The sequence below is a fragment of the Mustela nigripes genome, chromosome 7, assembly GCF_022355385.1.
Source record: "Mustela nigripes isolate SB6536 chromosome 7, MUSNIG.SB6536, whole genome shotgun sequence".
NCBI classification, from domain to species: Eukaryota; Metazoa; Chordata; class Mammalia; order Carnivora; family Mustelidae; genus Mustela; species Mustela nigripes.
In genome coordinates, this window is record NC_081563.1 from 61,074,436 (window position 1) to 61,093,229 (window position 18,794).

The following is an 18,794-nucleotide window of genomic DNA, read 5'->3' on the forward strand; positions in this document are numbered from 1 at the left end:
AAGTATTGTAAGTTTAATGTAGAGTTTCTATTGAAATACATAAATGAACACTTAACTACGTATATCTACTTAGCATGTCTCTGTACAAATATTGTAGAGATACTGTGTTAATTTTATATATTCTATCTAAAATCATAATGGAGTTTTCATTTTAAATTTGATGAAATTATTCTGAATCATAAACTGTGTGGATAAACTAAGCAATATCAAAAGTGCTGAGAGAAAAACCCAAAAAGGAAATAGAGAAATGAATTTCAATACTAGCTTTGAAAATATTTAAAAATTATGGGGTGCCTGGGTGGCCAGCGGATTAAGCATCTGCCCTTGGCTCAGGTCATGATCCCAGCTCCCTGGGATTGAGCCCCTCAGCAGGGAGCCTGATTCTTCCTCACCCTGCTACTCATGCTCTCTCTCAAATAAAAAAATAAAATCTTATTATAAAATATTTTTAAATTATAGTAACGTTTTGATGAAGAATTATACAATTATGGAAAAGAGTAGCCTTATTTCATTCATTTCTAAGGAGCTATGTAGTGTCTGTCCAGTGGAATTTTTCCAGATGAACTTAATAAAATTCAACAATCTTAAGGTTTAAATTATTCATTAGGTATTTCATCATTTTGCTTAATTTTCTACTCTTATCAAGCATTTCCTGTTTAAAAAAATTTTCACGGATTAAACAATAAATTCGAATGCCTGCTATGTTCTACTGCTGGAACCACATCTCTGAATGTAATAAAATGTCTGCCTTTATAGAACTGGGTTTTATTTTATTTATTTATTTTTTTTTTTGAGGTAAGACCAGTAAATATGTAATGTCAGATGCTCGTAAGTGCTTTAAAGAAAAAACAGAATAAGGGATTAATTCAGTGAAATGAGGCTCTTTAGATTGAGTGGTTAGGAGGAAGGCTCACATAATGTAACCATATATTTGTGTCAACACATAAGTTAGCTTTTATAAAAATGTTCACTTAACGTTTTCTCTTATTTTTAAGGAGGACTTATGGGACCTGTTAGGATGATTTCATCCGGACATGAGTTAACAACGGATTATGATGAAAAAGCACTTCATGAGCTTGGTTTTAAAGATATGCAGGTACATACAAATGTGGTTTGCATTCAAATGATCTATTGACTATTATATTCAACAGTTAAATTGTTGAAGGTATCCTTCAAAAGCAGTTATTATTGCTTTTGTTTTAAGTGTATGTGAAGTTTGTGTGTGAAGTTATTTTATACTTCTGAGATTTAGTAAACCAAAACTTGATATGTCTAATTATGTGTTGTTGTTTTCCCCCTTTGCTATTGTTTTTGTAGATGGTATTTGTATCTTTGGGTGCACCAAGGAGAGAACGGAAAGGGGAAGGTGTTCAGCTGCCAGCATCTTGCCTACCACCTCCTCAGAAGGACAACATTCCGATGCTTTTGCTTTTACAAGAGCCTCATTTAACTACTCTTTTTGATTTATTAGAAATGCTTGCATCATTTAAACCACCCTCAGGAAAAGTGGCAGTGGAAGATAGTGAGGTGACTTTATCATTTCATTTTTATAGTGTTTTATTTGTCTTTCAAAGTGGAAACTCATTTTCTCAGTAATGTCTTTTAAGATTTTATTAGAGAGAGCATGTGTGCATGTGCAGGGGGAGGGCTGGAGAGAGAGGGAGAGAATCTCAAGCTGACTCCCCACTGAGCGGGGAGCCCATCAGAGGGCCCAGTCTCATGACCCTGAGATCTTGACCCAAGTGGAATCAAGAGTCGGACGCTTAACTGACTGAGCCACCCAAGTGCCTCATTCTCAGTCATCTCTTAAGAACAATAAAATCCAGGAACCCATTTATTCATTCATTAGGTATTTAAGTGCCTATTATGATCTGGTTACACTCTTTTAAGTATTGTTTTATAAGGGTCAAAGTAGGCACAGTTTCAGCCTTCAGTCCAGTGGGGAAGACAAATAATTGATATGCCTGGCAGATAGTTTCAGGTAAACTAATAGCTAAATTTTAGATAGAGGTAGCTGCTAATACTAACATTATTAGAGAGTAGTGATAAGAAACTCATTTATATATATTATTTGGTCAGGGAAGTTTTCTCTGAGGGAAACCATATGTGATCTGAGCTAGAAAGATGAAAAGGAGCCAGCAAAATAAGGAGAATTGAGGGATCATCTGCACACAATAATCTCATTCCTGAAGCCCTTCATATAAGGAATCAGGCAGGTCTAGGAGTTGTTGGAGAGCTAATAATGAGTGGAATGTGGAGGGTAGTCGGAGAGGAACAAGATTGGAAAGGTGAATAGAACCAGACTGGCTATGGCAGCTTGCTTCCATTTTACTCATAGTAAGGTGAAGAGCAGTAAACTGTTCTAAGCTCCTCCGCACAGGTTCTGATTCTGGTTTTCAAGGTAATAGATTTATTTGGCAAGAATAGAAAAAGCAGCGAGGATCCTAATGCACTAATCCAAGGAAGATTTCACAGCACCCTGGAATAGAATGATGGGAATGGACAGATAAAGTTGATTTAATTGGATTGCATTAAGAGTGGGATAGACTCATGTTCAGGAACAAGGAAAACTGGAGATTGTGTCCAGGATTGTCTTGACCAACTGGGTAGATTCCATTTGAGATGAAGAATGGATGTTTGTGGGACATTAAGTGGAGATGTCAAGGAAGTAGTTGGATAAATAAGTTTGGAGCTCAGAGCATGGGCTTGGTCTGGAGAAATAAGATATGGGTAACCACTATAAAGATAGTATTTGAACTCTAGAGAGTATATGAGATCACCTAAAGGATTCAGTATTAGTCTGCTGACTTTGTTTTTTTAAATGCCTTTAAATGGACTTACTCTAAGATGATGTTCATTGATGTGTTTCATGCCATGAATTATTTTGAGATTGACATTCAGTGCTACTGTTTTTTCTACTATTCTGCTTTCTACTATTCTTTAATCAATTACTACCATTCTTTCTTTCTCAAGAATGTTAAATGACTCTTTTCCATGTTTCCAAAATGTGTTTGATCATGGATGCATGGTAGCTGCTGTTGAGTCCTCTGTTCCCCATAGCCTTTTCTCTTGTGGTGGCACATTTTACTAAAATTCTTTAAAAATCTGGAGCATGTGGGTGGCTTAGTCGTTAAGCATCTGTCTTCAGCTCAGGTCATGATCCCAGAGGCCTGGGATTGAGCCCCACATCAGGCTCCCTGCTCAGCAGAGAATCTGCTTCTCCCTCTCTCTCTGCTCTTCCCCTTGTTTGTGCCATCTCTCTCTCTGTCAAATAAATAAATCTTAAAAAAAAATTTAAAAATTCCTTTAAAAATCCTTTTGTTCAAGTAGAATAATCAGTAGCAGATGGCCTTGAACCTTGACTTTTTACCTTTTGCCGCAAATACTTAATGACTTCATGTCAGCACCATTTGGGCAGTTTAAAAGCAAGAAAGATAATTAGAAAAATTCTTCACTTTTCTGGGAGGTGGCTGTGCGTGTGTTATGAGAAATTAGGGAGGGGGAACAAATATTTGGGGAAGGTTTTGCAAAAGGGGAGTCTTTTAAATTGAGTCTAGCTGGGGGATCGAAGAGAAGCATTACAGATTCACAGAAAAGTGAATGCATGTTTGAAATACTGGGAGCATGAGTATAGTGTAATTTTTTAAAAAAAGACCAAAAAGGAGATTGGAACCTGTACCACAAAGGGCCATATGAGATTTTTCTTCTTTGTAAAATGGATTGCCATCATCATGGAAGGTTTTAAAGGAACAAAATGAAAGCTGTTATGGGCTATTGGAAACAAAGTTTAGGTGTTACTGTGGTGGACATTAGAGAAAGACTGGAGGTAGGAGGCCCAATTAATAAGCCATTGTAATAGTCCACCTGAGGCCTGAACTGGGAGAATTCATTTTATAGTAGATACTTGCTGGACTTTGTGGCAAACATGCCATTGTCAATGTGGGGTGTTTTTGTTGTTAAGACTGGTGTGGTCTTGCAGAAGGTTATAAAAATAAAAATAAAGGGTAGGGCTTTTTAACCTTAACATGGCATATAGTCATTTACACCTGGGGTTTTTTCCCCCCTCATATTTTTTTTGCATAGAATACATCCTTTTTTTTTTTCTTTCTTTTTTTAAACTTGGTGTTTACAAAGAAATGGATTCTTTTTTACTGAAAAACTTTCAGTGCCATTTCCCCAGCTAAATCAAAAATGTTACTTTGGGTTGCTTTTCTTCATCAGGATGAGAAAAGCAAAGGATACTTTGAAGCTCCAAGATTTGCTTGCTTTCAATGTATACTAGCTTTGTATCATTATACATAAAGAACTAAACTTTCTATATGTAGAAATGGCATTCTATATATAGAAATGACATCCCATTATTATAGTGTAAAAAATCATTATGGCAGCAGCAGTAGTAGACTTATAAAAATTCATACTCTGGAAAATTCTAAAAATGGTAAATTTTAGCTTTAGTTGTTTTACCTCTTGAGGTTATGCTTTAATTTTTTAAATAAAAGAAACCTACTTCTACATACTTTCTGATACATTCTTTGAGTTACTATTATCTTAGGATCTTAAAGAATTCAAATATAGGGTTACTTAGGTGACTTAGTCACTAAGCATCTGCCTTCAGCTCAGGTCATGATCCCATAGGATTGAGCCTCGCATCAGGCTCCCTGCTCCAGGAGCTGCTGCTCCCCTTGCTATGTGCTCATGTGCTCTCGCGCGCGCTCGCTCTCTCGCTCTCTCTCTCTCTGTGAGATAAATAAAATCTTAAAAATAGAATTCAGAAGATAATGGCAAAAAGTAGGTTCTTTAAAATTGTTTGCTTTCCTCTTAATTCTCTGTTTATTTGAGACTGGAGAATAAGGTATGGATTAGCAGTGTAAAAAAGAAACAGCTGTACTCCTTTTGCCAGATGTGAGATTAAGGATTTAATTCACCATCACCAGGACTTTGTCCTAGTTAGAGTAGTGACCTGCAAAGAGGAAAAAGTTGGTAATGTTCTTGAAATTTATATGAATGGCTTTGTAAAACAGATGTTTTCACTTCTATTTGAAACATCTCCTAAATGGGGATGCCTGGATGGCTCAGTTGGTTAAGCAGCTGCCTTCAGCTCAGGTCATGATCCCAGCATCCTGGGATCGAGTCCCACATCAGGCTCCTTGCTTGGCAGGGAGCCTGCTTCTCCCTCTGCTTCTGCCTGCCATTCTGTCTGCCTGTGCTCGCTCTCCCTCTCTCTCTGACAAATAAATAAAATCTTAAAAAAAAAAAAAAAAATCTCCTAAATGAAGTGCCAAGATTTACAGGTTACTTTTTTTCCAAAAAGCGTTCAGTAACAACAGGTTGAAAAACTACTACCTTGTCATGATGATCAATTTATTGAATAAATGTATTTGTTATTTGTAAATAAAAAATAAAATAATAAACAAAGGTATAAATTATTTATCATGAAACATATGGTTTATTTCTGACTTTTAAAGTAAGACTGAAAAATATTATCAAATTTGATAAGGGTTTTATGCAAAAAAGTTCGAGTGTAGGGTTTTTTTTTTTTAAGTGATCTGTCTTGATCAGCAGCTGTTCTTATTTGTGTAGAGCTTAAGATGTGAAGAACTTCATCTTCATGCAGAAAATCTCTCTAGGCGTGTATGGGAGCTACTGATGCTTCTTCCTACATGTCCTAACATGTTGATGGCATTCCAGAATATCTCAGATGAACAGGTAAACCCATAAAGTCTTTTCACTGTCCTAGAGGATGGCACCATTTTACATTTCTCCAGTGTATGAAATTGCTTGTTGACCTATATCCTCAATAAAATTTTTCCCATTTAATGGGTAAAAAGCACCAGTTCTTTTAATATTCATTTATTTGTTAGTGAAGTTGAATAATATAGGCCTAATACAAGGCTAAGGTTCTCTAAAATTATCTTTAGAAAACATAATTTGTCTTTATATTAGTACTTTTTCATTGTATGTTCTGTTTTCCGATACGGTCATGACCTCACGAGTGTGTTAGATGTCTTTGTTAAAGATGTGTTAAAATTAGATTAATTTTTAAAGAGCTGTGTAATAAAGGGTTATTTTTTGGAGATAACCAATAGAACACTTAGAGGAGGAATGGAAAAACAGTGTCCTAATGTTGTACGCTAACGGTTTTTTATGATTTGGTTCTTGGCCACGTGATTTCAGAAGGTCCTATATCTCAAATAATTTAGATGTGAATACAGTAGGCCTGGCAAATGGTGGTTGATGACTCAGAGTAGTTCTAATAATGTTGTTGTCAAAGATGTACGTTGTGTGAAAGTCACATCATAAATTGAGATTAGAAAAGAATAATATTTTATGATTTATATATTTGTGACTTAAATGTGTAGGTGTGACTTTATTAAATATAGATTTTATTGCTGTATCTTTAAAAGTTAAAGCATTCAACTAGGCTGCACAGTGCTTTCATTGGAAAGATGTTGAATTGTCTTATCTGTTGTGAGGGTTAACAAGATAGATTTCTTTTTTGTATGCTGCTGTTTGTATATTAATTTTAACAAAATTTAATGAATAATTGGTGTTTTAAGCATACTGTGAGTACCAGTTACACACTAGGTCTTCATATGTTTGAAAATATTTCAGTGTATATGTAATATTTGAGTTCTTACACATAGCATCACTTTCTTTTAAAGTTATTTTGGGAGGGATCCTTTAGTAAGTTGGTTTGAGAAAACCTGTGTTTTTCTTTTTTTAATTTAAGAGTAATGATGGACTTAATTGGAAAGAACTTCTCAAAATTAAAAGCGCTCACAAGCTATTATATGCCCTGGAAATTATTGAAGCACTAGGAAAACCTAACAGGAGGATAAGGAGAGAGTCAACGGTAATTGAGTGTCCATTCTTACCCTGAAATATTTGTATTTTGTCTGAAGCTGAATTCCAGAATGTGTTATTTTTCAATTCTAAAATAATTTTTTTTCTTGCACCTGTTCTTCCCTTTTTTTGCCATTCCCACAGGGAAGTTACAGTGATCTTTATCCAGATTCAGATGATTCAAGTGAGGATCAAGTGGAAAATAGTAAAAATTCCTGGAGTTGCAAGGTTGGATCATACGTGTTATGTAGTGTATTGATAAAAATTCTCTCTAATTTTCCAAAACTAGGTATCATAATTATTAATTGGTTTTAAACTAATTTACTATTAAAATAAAGCTATTACTATTAAAGTTTAAAAATTGTGTATTACTCAAAATCACAGTTAAAGGTGAGATTATTTAATGCCTTGGTGCTGTTGTTTTTAGCACTTACTTTTTTCCTTTATTGGAATACTTTGTTAGGACATACTAATGTCTGCAATTAAATGGTCAATGCAATATAAAAATATCCTTCTAGATATTTGCAAGAATCTTTTTAAAAATCTTCTTGAAAATAAGATGTGTTATTACTTTGCTTAGAAGTATTTTGGTTATTTAAATCAGAGTAATTTCTTAGATTAAACGTAATCTTTTACGTATGCATGTACATAAACATACTCATGTGTATTCAGTTATTCAATCAAAAAACAGCTTTTTATGACATTTTGTAGCTGTGTCTCTCTTACCAGTACTCTCACAATTGCTTACAGTTTGTTGGTGCTGGAGGGCTTCAACAATTACTAGAAATTTTTAATTCTGGAATTCTGGAGCCTAAAGAGCAGGAATCCTGGACTGTGGTAAGTCAGAGTTCACTGTTTAAACCAGTCCATAGTTGTTCTGTTTTTAAGCACTTCCGGTTTTCATTAGCAAGTATAACTTTTGCTACATGCTTCATTGTTACAAGGAAGATTATGGAGTGTAGTAAAATCGATTTTTTAAAAAATAGGGAGTCTGATAAACTAATTATTCTTGAAGAGTTCTTCATGTCAATTCTGTTAAACTTTTAAGTGCCAAAATTCATGTCTCTGAACTGTGGCTAATTCATAAACATTTTTCCTTTAGGTTGATAAATTACATATGAACAATTATATAGTCTTGAGTGTTTGGATGCTTTTAAAAAACTGGTTTACAAACGTACAATTTTGAAAAACACCCTTTTTAAATATTGCTTTGTTTTGTTTTGACTATTTCTTCATTTATAATAGTGCTACTCAAATAGTGTTTCCATTTGTGATTGGTCTGAGATGAAATAGGTGCAGAAATTGGAAGTAAGCCTTCAGAAATTATAGCTATTGAACATTGCTGCAGAATTTTTATAGCATTTCACAAAATTATTGGTCCTCAACAAAATGGAACTTTTTTTTTAAAGGTACTTTTACTTTACCACTGTTAACTTGAAGAAGCACTATTCTGCAGTATCAGGAAAATAAAATTGTGGAATATTAAAAAATTGATACTCCTATACCAAACTGCACAATCTGGTTTTGAACTAAATGGAATAAATGCTCCATTTCCTGACCTTTAACAAAACAGAATAGCATTATCAAACATACCATTCAAATATTAATTTTTTAGTACTTGTGTTTTAGAATTATCGTGGAACCTAGGAATCAAGTGTTCTTGATTTAATATCAAGTTAAAAGAAGATACATTCAGAAAACCTATTAATGTGTACTAAGATGTTATTCTTACCACTGGTTTTTATACTTTTATGTATTTTATTGCTATATTTGCCTTTTTAGAATACTCTGTTCAATTATTAATTATTGTAGTTCTTTGAATTACATTGTCTGTTGTTTTATTGTTAGTCATGTCTTTATTCCCCATTCATCTCTTAGAATATTTTGTTTTTTAAAGATTTTATTTATTTATTTGACAGAGAGAGATCACAAGTAGGCAGAGAGGCAGGCAGAGAGAGAGAGAGGAGGAAGCAGGCTCCCTGCTGAGCAGAGAGCCCCATGCGGGACTCGATCCCAGGACCCTGAGATCATGACCTGAGCTGAAGGCAACGGCTTAACCCACTGAGCCACCCAGGCGCCCTAGAATTCTTTTTTTAAATTTAATTTTATTTTTTCAGTGTTCAAGATTCATTGCTTAATTCACCACACCCAGTGCTCCATGCAATATGTGCCCTCCATAATACCCACCACCAGGCTCACTCCCTTCCCCAATCTCTTAGAATTCTAGTGTGTCTTAGTTCTTTAGCAAAGTGGGAGAACTTAACCAAAATTTTGAGTGAGTAGTTATGTCATTTATAGGAGTTTTGTTTATAAACCAAAGTTTAGTTTTGAATAAAGTTTATAGGGAATCCAACATAAGCTAGAGGGTTGTTTTTTTTTTCTCAGTTTCCTTTGAAATTGTGGATACTTTTGTGAGGTATTACCTATGAAAAAATTTTAACTACTGTATATGACACATTGTGCAATGCCTGAGATGCTAAGCATGCCTGAGATTGCTTTCTAGTCAGCTAATATCCACTATTTATAATGCATGTCTCCTAACATATTATAGAATACTTAAAAATTCAGAGTCATTCTTGTTAGACAATTTAATTTTTTTCTCTTTAAAATGAATTTATTTGAGGTATACTTTCAAATTAAAATTTTTTGAGGTAGAATTCACATATAGTAAAAGTCAACCTTTTAAAAAGCAGTGATTTTTTAGTACATTGACAACTGTTACCACTAATGCCAGAACAAGTTTCATACCCTTAAAAGAGAAACCCCACACTTACTCTCAGTCACTCCTCGTTTTTTCCCTGAAACATTTCAGTCTTGGGCAGCCACTAATCTAATCTACTTACTGTCTCTATGGATTTGCTTATTATGGGCATTCTGTATAAATGGAACCATATAATACATATATGGTCCTTTGTGACTGGCTGCTTTCACTTAGCATAATGTTACGTAAGGTTCATTCTTGAAAGTAATGAGGTCACAAATATTAATGAGTATGTTTTCTTTTAAGAATTTTACAGTCTAAAAAATTTTTTACAGTGTTTGGGTCTTTGATCCATTTGAAAAAATTTTTTACGGTGTTTAGGTCTTTGATCCATTTGAAAAAATTTTTTACGGTGTTTAGGTCTTTTGATCCATTTAAGTTAATTTTTGTGTGTGATAGGAAGTTGAGGTATAGTTTTCATACAGTAATTAATGAACTCATTTTAAAAACTAGTTAAGTTTTGAAAAATGTAGGTATTTATGTAATCCACCAACAGAAACAAGATATAGAACATTTCTATTACCTCAGAAGTTCCACCCTGCGTCGTGTCCTGGTCCCTCCCCCGCCACCAAGAGAGGGAGAGAGCAGGAGAGAATGAAGGGGAGGGACAGAAGGAGGGAAGGAGAGAGAATCCTGAGAAGGTTCCACACCTGACACTAGGCTTGATCTCACAACCCTGAAATCATGACTTGAGTGAAAATCAGGAGTCAGACACTTAACTGACTGAGCAACCAAGGCACCCCTCCACCCTGTTGGGTTTTTTTTTGTTATTTTACCATCAGTTTTCTCCATTCTCCCAACCAACCAGCCCTAAGCAACCACTGATTTGCCTTTCGTTGTTATAGATTACATTTGCATTAATAGAATTCCTTATAAATGGAATAAAATGGTATGTGTTCTTTATATCTGGTGTCTACGCAACATGTATTTTGAGGCTAATGAATACTATATGTATTGGTTGGTTGTGAGTTTTTATTGCTGTGTAGTATATCCCTTTATAGTACTTAATCCACTCAACTTATTGATGGACATTCTGAGTTTCTGGTTTTGGGCTATTTTATAAGAGTAAAGCTAACAAGCATTCATCTTCAGGTCTTTCTATGTACATACGTTTTTGTTTCTCTTGGGTAAATACCAAGAAATGAATTTGCTGAATAATATGGTAAATGTAAAATTAACTTTGTAAGGAAACTGCTGAAGTGTTTTCCTAAGCAGCTGTACCATACAGTGTATAAGCATTCCAATTGCTTCATATCCTCAGCAACAGTTGCTGTGGTCAGTCTTTTTAATTTGAGCCTTTAAACTAGGTATGTAGTATCATCTCATGGTGCTTTTGCTTTGCATAATCTCTGGTGACCAGCAATGTTGATTATCTTTACATGTGCTTTATATGACTATGCTGTTTTTTTTTTTTATCGTTATGAAAAACATTTAACATTTACTGTCTTAACCATTTTTAAGTGTGTAGTTCACTGGTTCCCCTTGTAGTGGAATTGTCACTACCATCCATCCCCATTACTATTTTCATTTTTTAAAAAGATTTATTTATTTATTTATTTATTTTTGAGAGAGAGCACGCACCGAGGGAGCATGAGAGGGAGAAGCAGATTCCCCTCTGAGCAGAGAGCCCAATGCAGGGCTCAATCCCAAGACCTGAGATTATGACCTGAGCCAAAGGCAGATGCTTAACTGATTGAGTCACCCGGGTGCCCCTGTTTTCATCCTGTAAAATTAAAACTATACCTATTAAACAGTGTCTCCCTATTTTCCCCTCTCCCTATCCCAAGACAAACCACCAAGACAAACTTTGTCTCCATGATTTTGAGTACTCTGAGTACCTCCTGTAAGTGGAATCATATGGTATTTTTCTTTCTGTGACTAGCTTACTTGACTAGCAAATTGTCCTCCAGTATCGTCCTTACTGTAGCATACTACAGAATTTCCTTCGTTTTAAGGCTGAATAATATTCCATTGTATGCAGTGTATACCACATTTTGCTTATCCATGCATTCATCGATGGGCATGGGTTGCTTCTATATTCTCTCTTGGTCTGAGTAATGCTGTTATGAATATAAATGTATAAATGTCTTAGAAACGCTGCTTTCAGTTCTTCTGGGTAAATACCCAGAAGTGGAATTGCTGGTAGTTACGTTTTCAGTTTTTTGAGGAACCACTGTACAATTTTCCACAATAGCTGTATCATCTTAGATTCCTACCAGTAGTGCACAAGGGTTCTAATTTCTCCCTATATTTGCCAGTAACAGTTTAATTTCTGATTTTTTGGTATTAGCCATCCTACTGGCTGTGAGGTTGGTTTCAATTTGCATTTTCTTAATAAACAGTGAAGTTGAGGACCTTTTCTTGTGCTCCTTGGCCATTTTTATATTATAGTTTGCCAATATCTTCTCCCTTCTGTAGGTTGCTGTTTTACTCTGTGGATAGTCTTATGCACAAAATTTTTGTCTTTTCTTTTATTACCTGTCCTTTGGTGTCCTATCTAAGAAATCATGTGTCCAAATCCATTGCCGTGAAGTTTCTATCCTGTTTTCTCCTAAGAATTTATTTTAGGCCTTATATTTAGGGCCTTCATTTATTTTGAGTTAATTTTCATATATGGTGTTTTAGTGTGTAAGGGTCTACCTTTATGCTTTTTTGCATATGGATACTGATTTCTCACTACTATTTTTTGAAAATACTGTCCCTTCTCCCATTGAATGGTCTTGGTCTATACTTAAATGATAGTCAAAAATCATTTGACCATGTAAGGGTTTATTTCTGGGTGTTTTATTTTATTCCATTAACTTTTTTAAATGATTTTATTTATTTATTTGACAGAGATCACAAGTAGGCAGAGAGGCAGGCAGAGAGAGAGGAAGAGAAGCAGGCTCCTTGCTGAGCAGAGAGCCCTATGTGGGGCTTGATCCCAGGACCCTGGAATCATGACCTGAGCCGAAGGCAGAGGCTTTAACCCAGTGAGCCACCCAGGCACCCCTTGACAGTGTATTTTAAGCAGAGAAGTATTTAATTTTAAGTTAGTATCCTATCTAAGAAATCTTAGTTTGAAGTCCACAAGGATTTTCTCCTGTTTTTTTCTTCTATAAGTTTTATTGTTATCATTTGCATTTAGTTCTGTGATGCATTTTTTTTTAAAGATTTCATTTATTTACTTGAGAGAGGGAGAGAGAGAAAGGGTTAGCAAGGGAGAGGGAGAAGCAGGCTCCCCACCAAGCAGGGAAGCCTGATGTGGGCTTGATCCCAGGACTCTGGGATCATGACCTGAGCTGAAGGCAGACGTTTAACCCACTGAGTCACCCTGGCGCCCCATGTGATGCATTTTGAATTAAGTTTTGTATATGTAGAGTGAGGTTGAAGGGTTGTTTCTTTTTCTTTTTCTTTTTTATATGGCTGTTCAGTTTCCTAGCACCATTTGTTGAAAGGGCTGTTACTGAAATTTCTTGGTATCTTTCTTGAAAATCTATAATACACTATTGCTGAATTCTCTTCCCTGTTACATTGGTATAGCTGTACAGTTTGGCAGTGGGATTAGAAAGATAGGAAAGTAACTGTTGAAGAGACTATGAAACTCTTATCTTATACTTAAATGATAGTAATTACACATAAATGATAGATATATATGATATATAAAGGAAGTGTTTTTAAAATTTTAAAGTAGAGCTTTAAATCAGTTAGAAATTTTCATAATACATAATATTTTACCAAATACTTCTTTTATTTTAAATGTACTTATGTAAAATGCAGAATTTTCAGTTGAGGGTTTTTTTTTTTTTTTTAGAATTCTTAAGAATTCTTTGGCTCCAAAATATTGGACTATATGCCACTTGCATGGGGAAACAACTTAAAATACTTTGTCTCTTAATTCATTTTGGTGATAGGTAAATTATATCTTTGTTTACATTATAGTAATTTTTTAAAAATTATGATATATTCTGAGCAGTGTATTTTTTAAAAAAATCCTGTATCTGATATTTTTCCTGTTTTCTTCTTTACTTAGTACCTAGATGTTTTCTTTTTTAAGATTGGATTGCTACTCTGTATAGTACATGAGTAAATAAAATTTCTTTAGCACATTGATAAAATACTAGCTGTAATTATTTTTTACTTTCTAGCTTTCAATTTCAGGTTATATAGTGGCCATGTTAAATATTAATCAAAATAATGAAGTGACATTTTCTTTTTATCCACAGTGGCAACTAGACTGTCTTGCTTGCTTGCTGAAGTTAATATGCCAGTTTGCAGTAGATCCATCTGATTTGGATTTAGCTTATCATGATGTCTTTGCCTGGTCTGGTATAGCAGAAAGCCATAGGAAAAGAACTTGGCCTGGTAAATCGAGAAAGGCTGCTGGTGATCATGCCAAGGGTCTTCATATACCAAGATTAACAGAGGTAAAGTACAGAAGTTGCCATTAAATTGTAGTAATGAATTCTGTTTGTGTTTTACAAAGTTAAAAATACATTAATGCAGAAGAAATGTGATCCTCGATTACCACAATATGGCCTAACAGCTGAAGTGATATCTTCATTTTTAATCCAGTGGTAGTAATTATGAAATAGTAATATTTTTCAGATCTTTATCCAAATTGCAGGAATGAATTATATGCCATTTTGATGTTCTCCAGTTGTAGGATTTAGTTAATCATTTACACCCAGTAATTTATATACTAAATTTTTGAGGGTCCGTTTAGGGAAACAATCAATTCCAGGTGTTTTCAACAGAGATTTAAATATGTCTGCATTGGGGGTCTAAATGTACAAAAAGAAAATATTGACAGGTAACCGTTCAGCACCCCTGGTGTTTGTGGAACAGATAGGAAAAGGTTGGAGATATGAGAAATGAGGTTATAAGGAAGGATCTTGTTGACCTAGGATTGAGGCATTGGAGGAAGGGGTTCTGTTACTATTCCTGAAACCAAATGGCTTCTCCTGGGTTAAGTACTTAACAGTACAATGCTGTCAGAAAAAGCAAGGAAGTAATCTCTGTTCCAGGTTGACAGAACCTCATAGGAAACCACCTGGCAATTTAGTTTGTGATGTACCAGCCCTAGAATCACAAAGCAACTCTATAGCATGATAGATTTAGAGCTAAACAAAAATGGTACAGTAACTGGCACATCTAGAGGTATAATTAGAATTCTGTCAGTGGTTCATGTGATCAAATATTTGCCCTTAGAATGGCTCCGTCACTGGACTGGAAGTGACGAGAGATAAAGACAAGTTTTTAGTGAGATCTCTTACTCATTTGTAACCTTTTGAGAATAGTACCTTGCCTCATAGCTGCCCAAGAAACACCAGAGTAATGAGTTGTTTCTAGAGAGAAATATCGTAGTGAAACACAAGTTGGAAACTACTGGTGAAATTGAACTTGAAGCCTATTTCCCTTTCAGAATTTTGGGAGATTAAGTGGGACAAGTGATCTCTGCTAGGATTATAAATCATTTACAGTTAATGCAATTAAAATAGAACTGTAGGGACTACAGTGTAATCTATATGTGTTCTACACTTTTGCATATTATCAACTACTTATTTTTAACCTTGCATTGCTATAATGTTCTAGTTATTTTTTTTCCTAGAATAATCTTCCCAGGTTATAATTTAAAAACTCAAATTGATTGTGTTCCTTTCTGTTAATTCATTAAATAACTTCAAAGCTTTTGACCTTAATTAGTCATCTCCTCTTGAGATCTTAATAACATATAGTATAGATATAAAATACATGCACACATAAGGAGTTTTTAAAAGTTTGGTTGTTTTTTTTTTTTTTTAACATGTATGCAAGCACATGATTATTGACAATAATTCAGAATATACAGGTGAACCTTCCCTCCCAGTCATAGATGATTACCATTGATAGTTGTTTGTATTATCTTATTGGATTTTTTTCATTGCATATGCTGGTGTTAGATTTTTATAGTTTAGAAAAGGTACTTACCGTATATATTTTCCCATTAGTTGATCATAATCAAAATTTAGTATGTCAAGCTTTATGGGAACAAAAACTTTTGTTATATTCTAGAGACAGAGTTACCCAGTTATGATATTGTATATGTAGTGAGGAAGGACACTGGTTTTTTTGTTTTTTCCGTAATTTACTGTCATGCATTCTTTCATTTGCTCCCCTTAAAGCCCTTTCAAAAGGTTCAAATTCCAATCAGACTTCAAAATTTCTAACCTAAACAGCTTTTCATGAAGCTGTCCTGATTTCACCAGGGAGAGTTTTAATTGCTGCTCTCTGCTTTTGCTCAGGTGGCACATTGTATTAAATATGTTACAGTGCTTCCTCTGTTATCTGCTGCACTGGATTCCCATTTCCAGTATGGGAACAGTGCTTATAACATAAGTACCCAGAAGGGTTCTGATCTATAGAAGGGAGTCTGTAATTCTTTATTTATATAAATTAGCAAATTGTTTTATATAGAACTGTATAGAACATTATATAGAATTCTCATCATATAGAAAAAGTAGAACCTAAAAATTAAATATGTATTATTATCATATACCTTGAAAGGTTGCAGACTAAATTTTGAACCTCAGGATTTTCAATCTGGAATCTGAGCTCTGTATTCATTCTTTTCTCTATTTAGTTCAGGATGGTTGAGATTATCTGCCACTGGTTGGCTTTTTTCCCCCTTATGTGAGAGGTAAAACATCTTTAATTCTTATCACCCCAATGAACCATTGACATGTGTGATATATTTTTTTCACCCACCTGGGTGACCTGTAAAGAATCTGTGGATCAAATATAAAGAATAATTTTGCTTCTGTATTTATAAATTTCCTTTTTTTTAGTTGCTGTTCTTAATTTTGGTTGTAAAATTCTCAATATTGATATTTTTATAATACGATATTCCTTGTCATAGACAAATAATTTGGAATCTTGGATTAAAAATGCATTTTTGTGTTCTAGTGTATTTAAAGATTTTTTTTAAATATTTTTCTCTTAAAGGTATTTCTTGTTCTTGTCCAAGGAACCAGTTTGATTCAGCGACTTATGTCTGTTGCTTATACGTATGATAATCTGGCTCCTAGGTATGAAGTTTTTACATAATAATGTCTGTATTTGTACCAAGAATATAGTATTTTAAAGCTTCATTTTGAAAAAACTTAAAAGATTAGCAGAAAAATTGTTAGGGTATTTTAACTCTCATATTGTTCATTTTCATTTGTGTGTTATTGACATTTTGCCAATTTTATTGCGTAATTGTGAGTGTGCATTTTCAGTGTGTTTGTGTGCACATATTTACATATTGTCTTTAATTTTGTGAGAGTAAATTTCAGATATCATGACCATTTACCAATGATACTTCGATATCAGGACATTTTCTTAATAATTTGAGTAAAAGACTCAAATGTAGGGAGTTTAACATTGCTCTGACAGTATTATTTAATGTATAGTCCACACTCAAATCAAATTGTCCCATTAATACTCTTCATGACACTTTTTTTTTTTTTCATGACATTTTTTTCCCCCTGGTCTAGGATCCTGTACTGCATTTAGTTATTTCTTCCATTTTCTTTTATCAGAGATACATTCTTAGCCTTTCTCTCATGATGCTGACATTTCTGGGTACTTCAGGCTAGTTCTTTTATAAAGCATCTTTTAATTTAGGTTTTCTAATTCTAACAGTTTTGATTGTTCATGATTAAATACAGATGATATATTTTTAGCAGAAGTACTCCATGAGTAATGTGTCTTTCCCAATACATCCTGCTGATGTCAGTTGGTCCCCTTATTAGTGATACTAACTTTTATTAGTTTATGTGGTTTCCTGCAGGTTTCTCTACAATAAGGTTACTGATTTTTTCCAATTAAAAGTGACCTGTGGGAAGCTGCTTCTCATAAAACTTTTGTTCATTGATTTTTAGTATTCAGTGATGATTCTTGTCTGAATCAAACCTTAAGAAATATATGTAAAGTAGTGATTTTCTCTTAACCATTCATTTTATGTTTATTGGTTGACATTCTGTTATGTGGAAGAACTTTGTGTTCCTCCCTTTTAGTATCAGTTTGAATTCATGGATTTTTTTCCCCCCACTCTGTTTGTTGTAGTTCATGACTATTAATTACTGTTCACTTTACTCAAATTGTACCTGAGTTTGCTTCCTCAAGCTTGTTCATGTGTCCTTTTGACATATTCTTATTATTTGTGGTGGAAGAGAGGAGTCCTTTTTTATTTTACCTATCACTCTTAAGATCTTCAAGGCATGTAGTTTTCTCTACCTTAGTCCTGGAATCAGCCATTTCTTTTAGAAGCCCTATTTACTGATGGTGGGAAACTTCCAAAAATACGGGCTCTTGGTGGATTTGTCACTACTGAGATTTCCTTGCTTCTAGGCCCTTGGTGAATAGAGCTGGAAATATGTGTATATGAATATATTTTGGGCATGTAAATATCCCATTTATTTGGGCTATTTAAAAAAATAATGTATGAAATTTTGATATAGATAATTGCTGATTAATACATAGGAACATGACTATATACCTTATATAATCATGTAAGTCATGTTAAAGTATATAAAATTAATTTCTCTGTATTCTGTAGGTGTTGCCATTATACTTGAATGATTTATAAAGCTAATGTAAACACACTTGAAAGTGCTTGACCTTATTTGTGGTTAATAGCTAATAGCTGGATTTAAAAAAAAATTTTTTTTAATTTTTTCCTATTGAGTTTATTTATTTATTTATTTTTTAAAAGATTTTATTTATTTATTTGATAGAGAGAGATCACAAGTAGGCAGGCAGAGAGAGGGCGGGAAGCAGGCTCCCCACTGAGCAGAGAGCCTGATGCAGGGCTTAGTCCCAGGACCCTGAGATCGTGACCTGAGCCAAAAGCAGATGCTTAACCAACTGAGCCTACTAGGCGCCCCTAGCTAAATAATTCTTAACCCTTCCTCTGTGTCTTCACTAACCCATGCTCTATTATTACACATGCCAGGATATATTGAGTTTAACAAGGCCAAATCATTCAGTAACTGTTTTAGTTCGCTTTTAGTACATGAGAACTAAGAACTGTTCACTTGACTTGGTTAACCTCACACAAGGAAAAATAAACGTGTGGGTATGATCAAGATGGTTCACTCTGTGGCAATTCTTGTTTTTCATTCTACTAGTTCCTTTCTTAAAGAACATTTTACCATCTTTGTAACGTGAACCCATTCCCTTTGCCCCC

At 34.3% G+C, this 18,794-nt stretch overlaps 1 protein-coding gene across 4 annotated transcripts in view; it reads left to right on the forward strand.

Annotated features, from left to right (window-relative positions):
• The window catches only part of USP34 (ubiquitin specific peptidase 34), a 239,199-nt gene that overhangs the window by 138,435 nt on the left and 81,970 nt on the right, over positions 1-18,794 (forward strand). For all 4 annotated transcript variants that reach the window (XM_059406010.1, XM_059406012.1, XM_059406011.1 and 1 more), the window contains 8 exons: positions 996-1,096; positions 1,318-1,527; positions 5,581-5,706; positions 6,731-6,853; positions 6,988-7,071; positions 7,594-7,680; positions 13,810-14,010; positions 16,568-16,650. In XM_059406010.1, the coding sequence (XP_059261993.1) occupies positions 996-1,096; positions 1,318-1,527; positions 5,581-5,706; positions 6,731-6,853; positions 6,988-7,071; positions 7,594-7,680; positions 13,810-14,010; positions 16,568-16,650 (1,015 nt within the window). The remainder of the gene's footprint in view (positions 1-995; positions 1,097-1,317; positions 1,528-5,580; positions 5,707-6,730; positions 6,854-6,987; positions 7,072-7,593; positions 7,681-13,809; positions 14,011-16,567; positions 16,651-18,794) is intronic.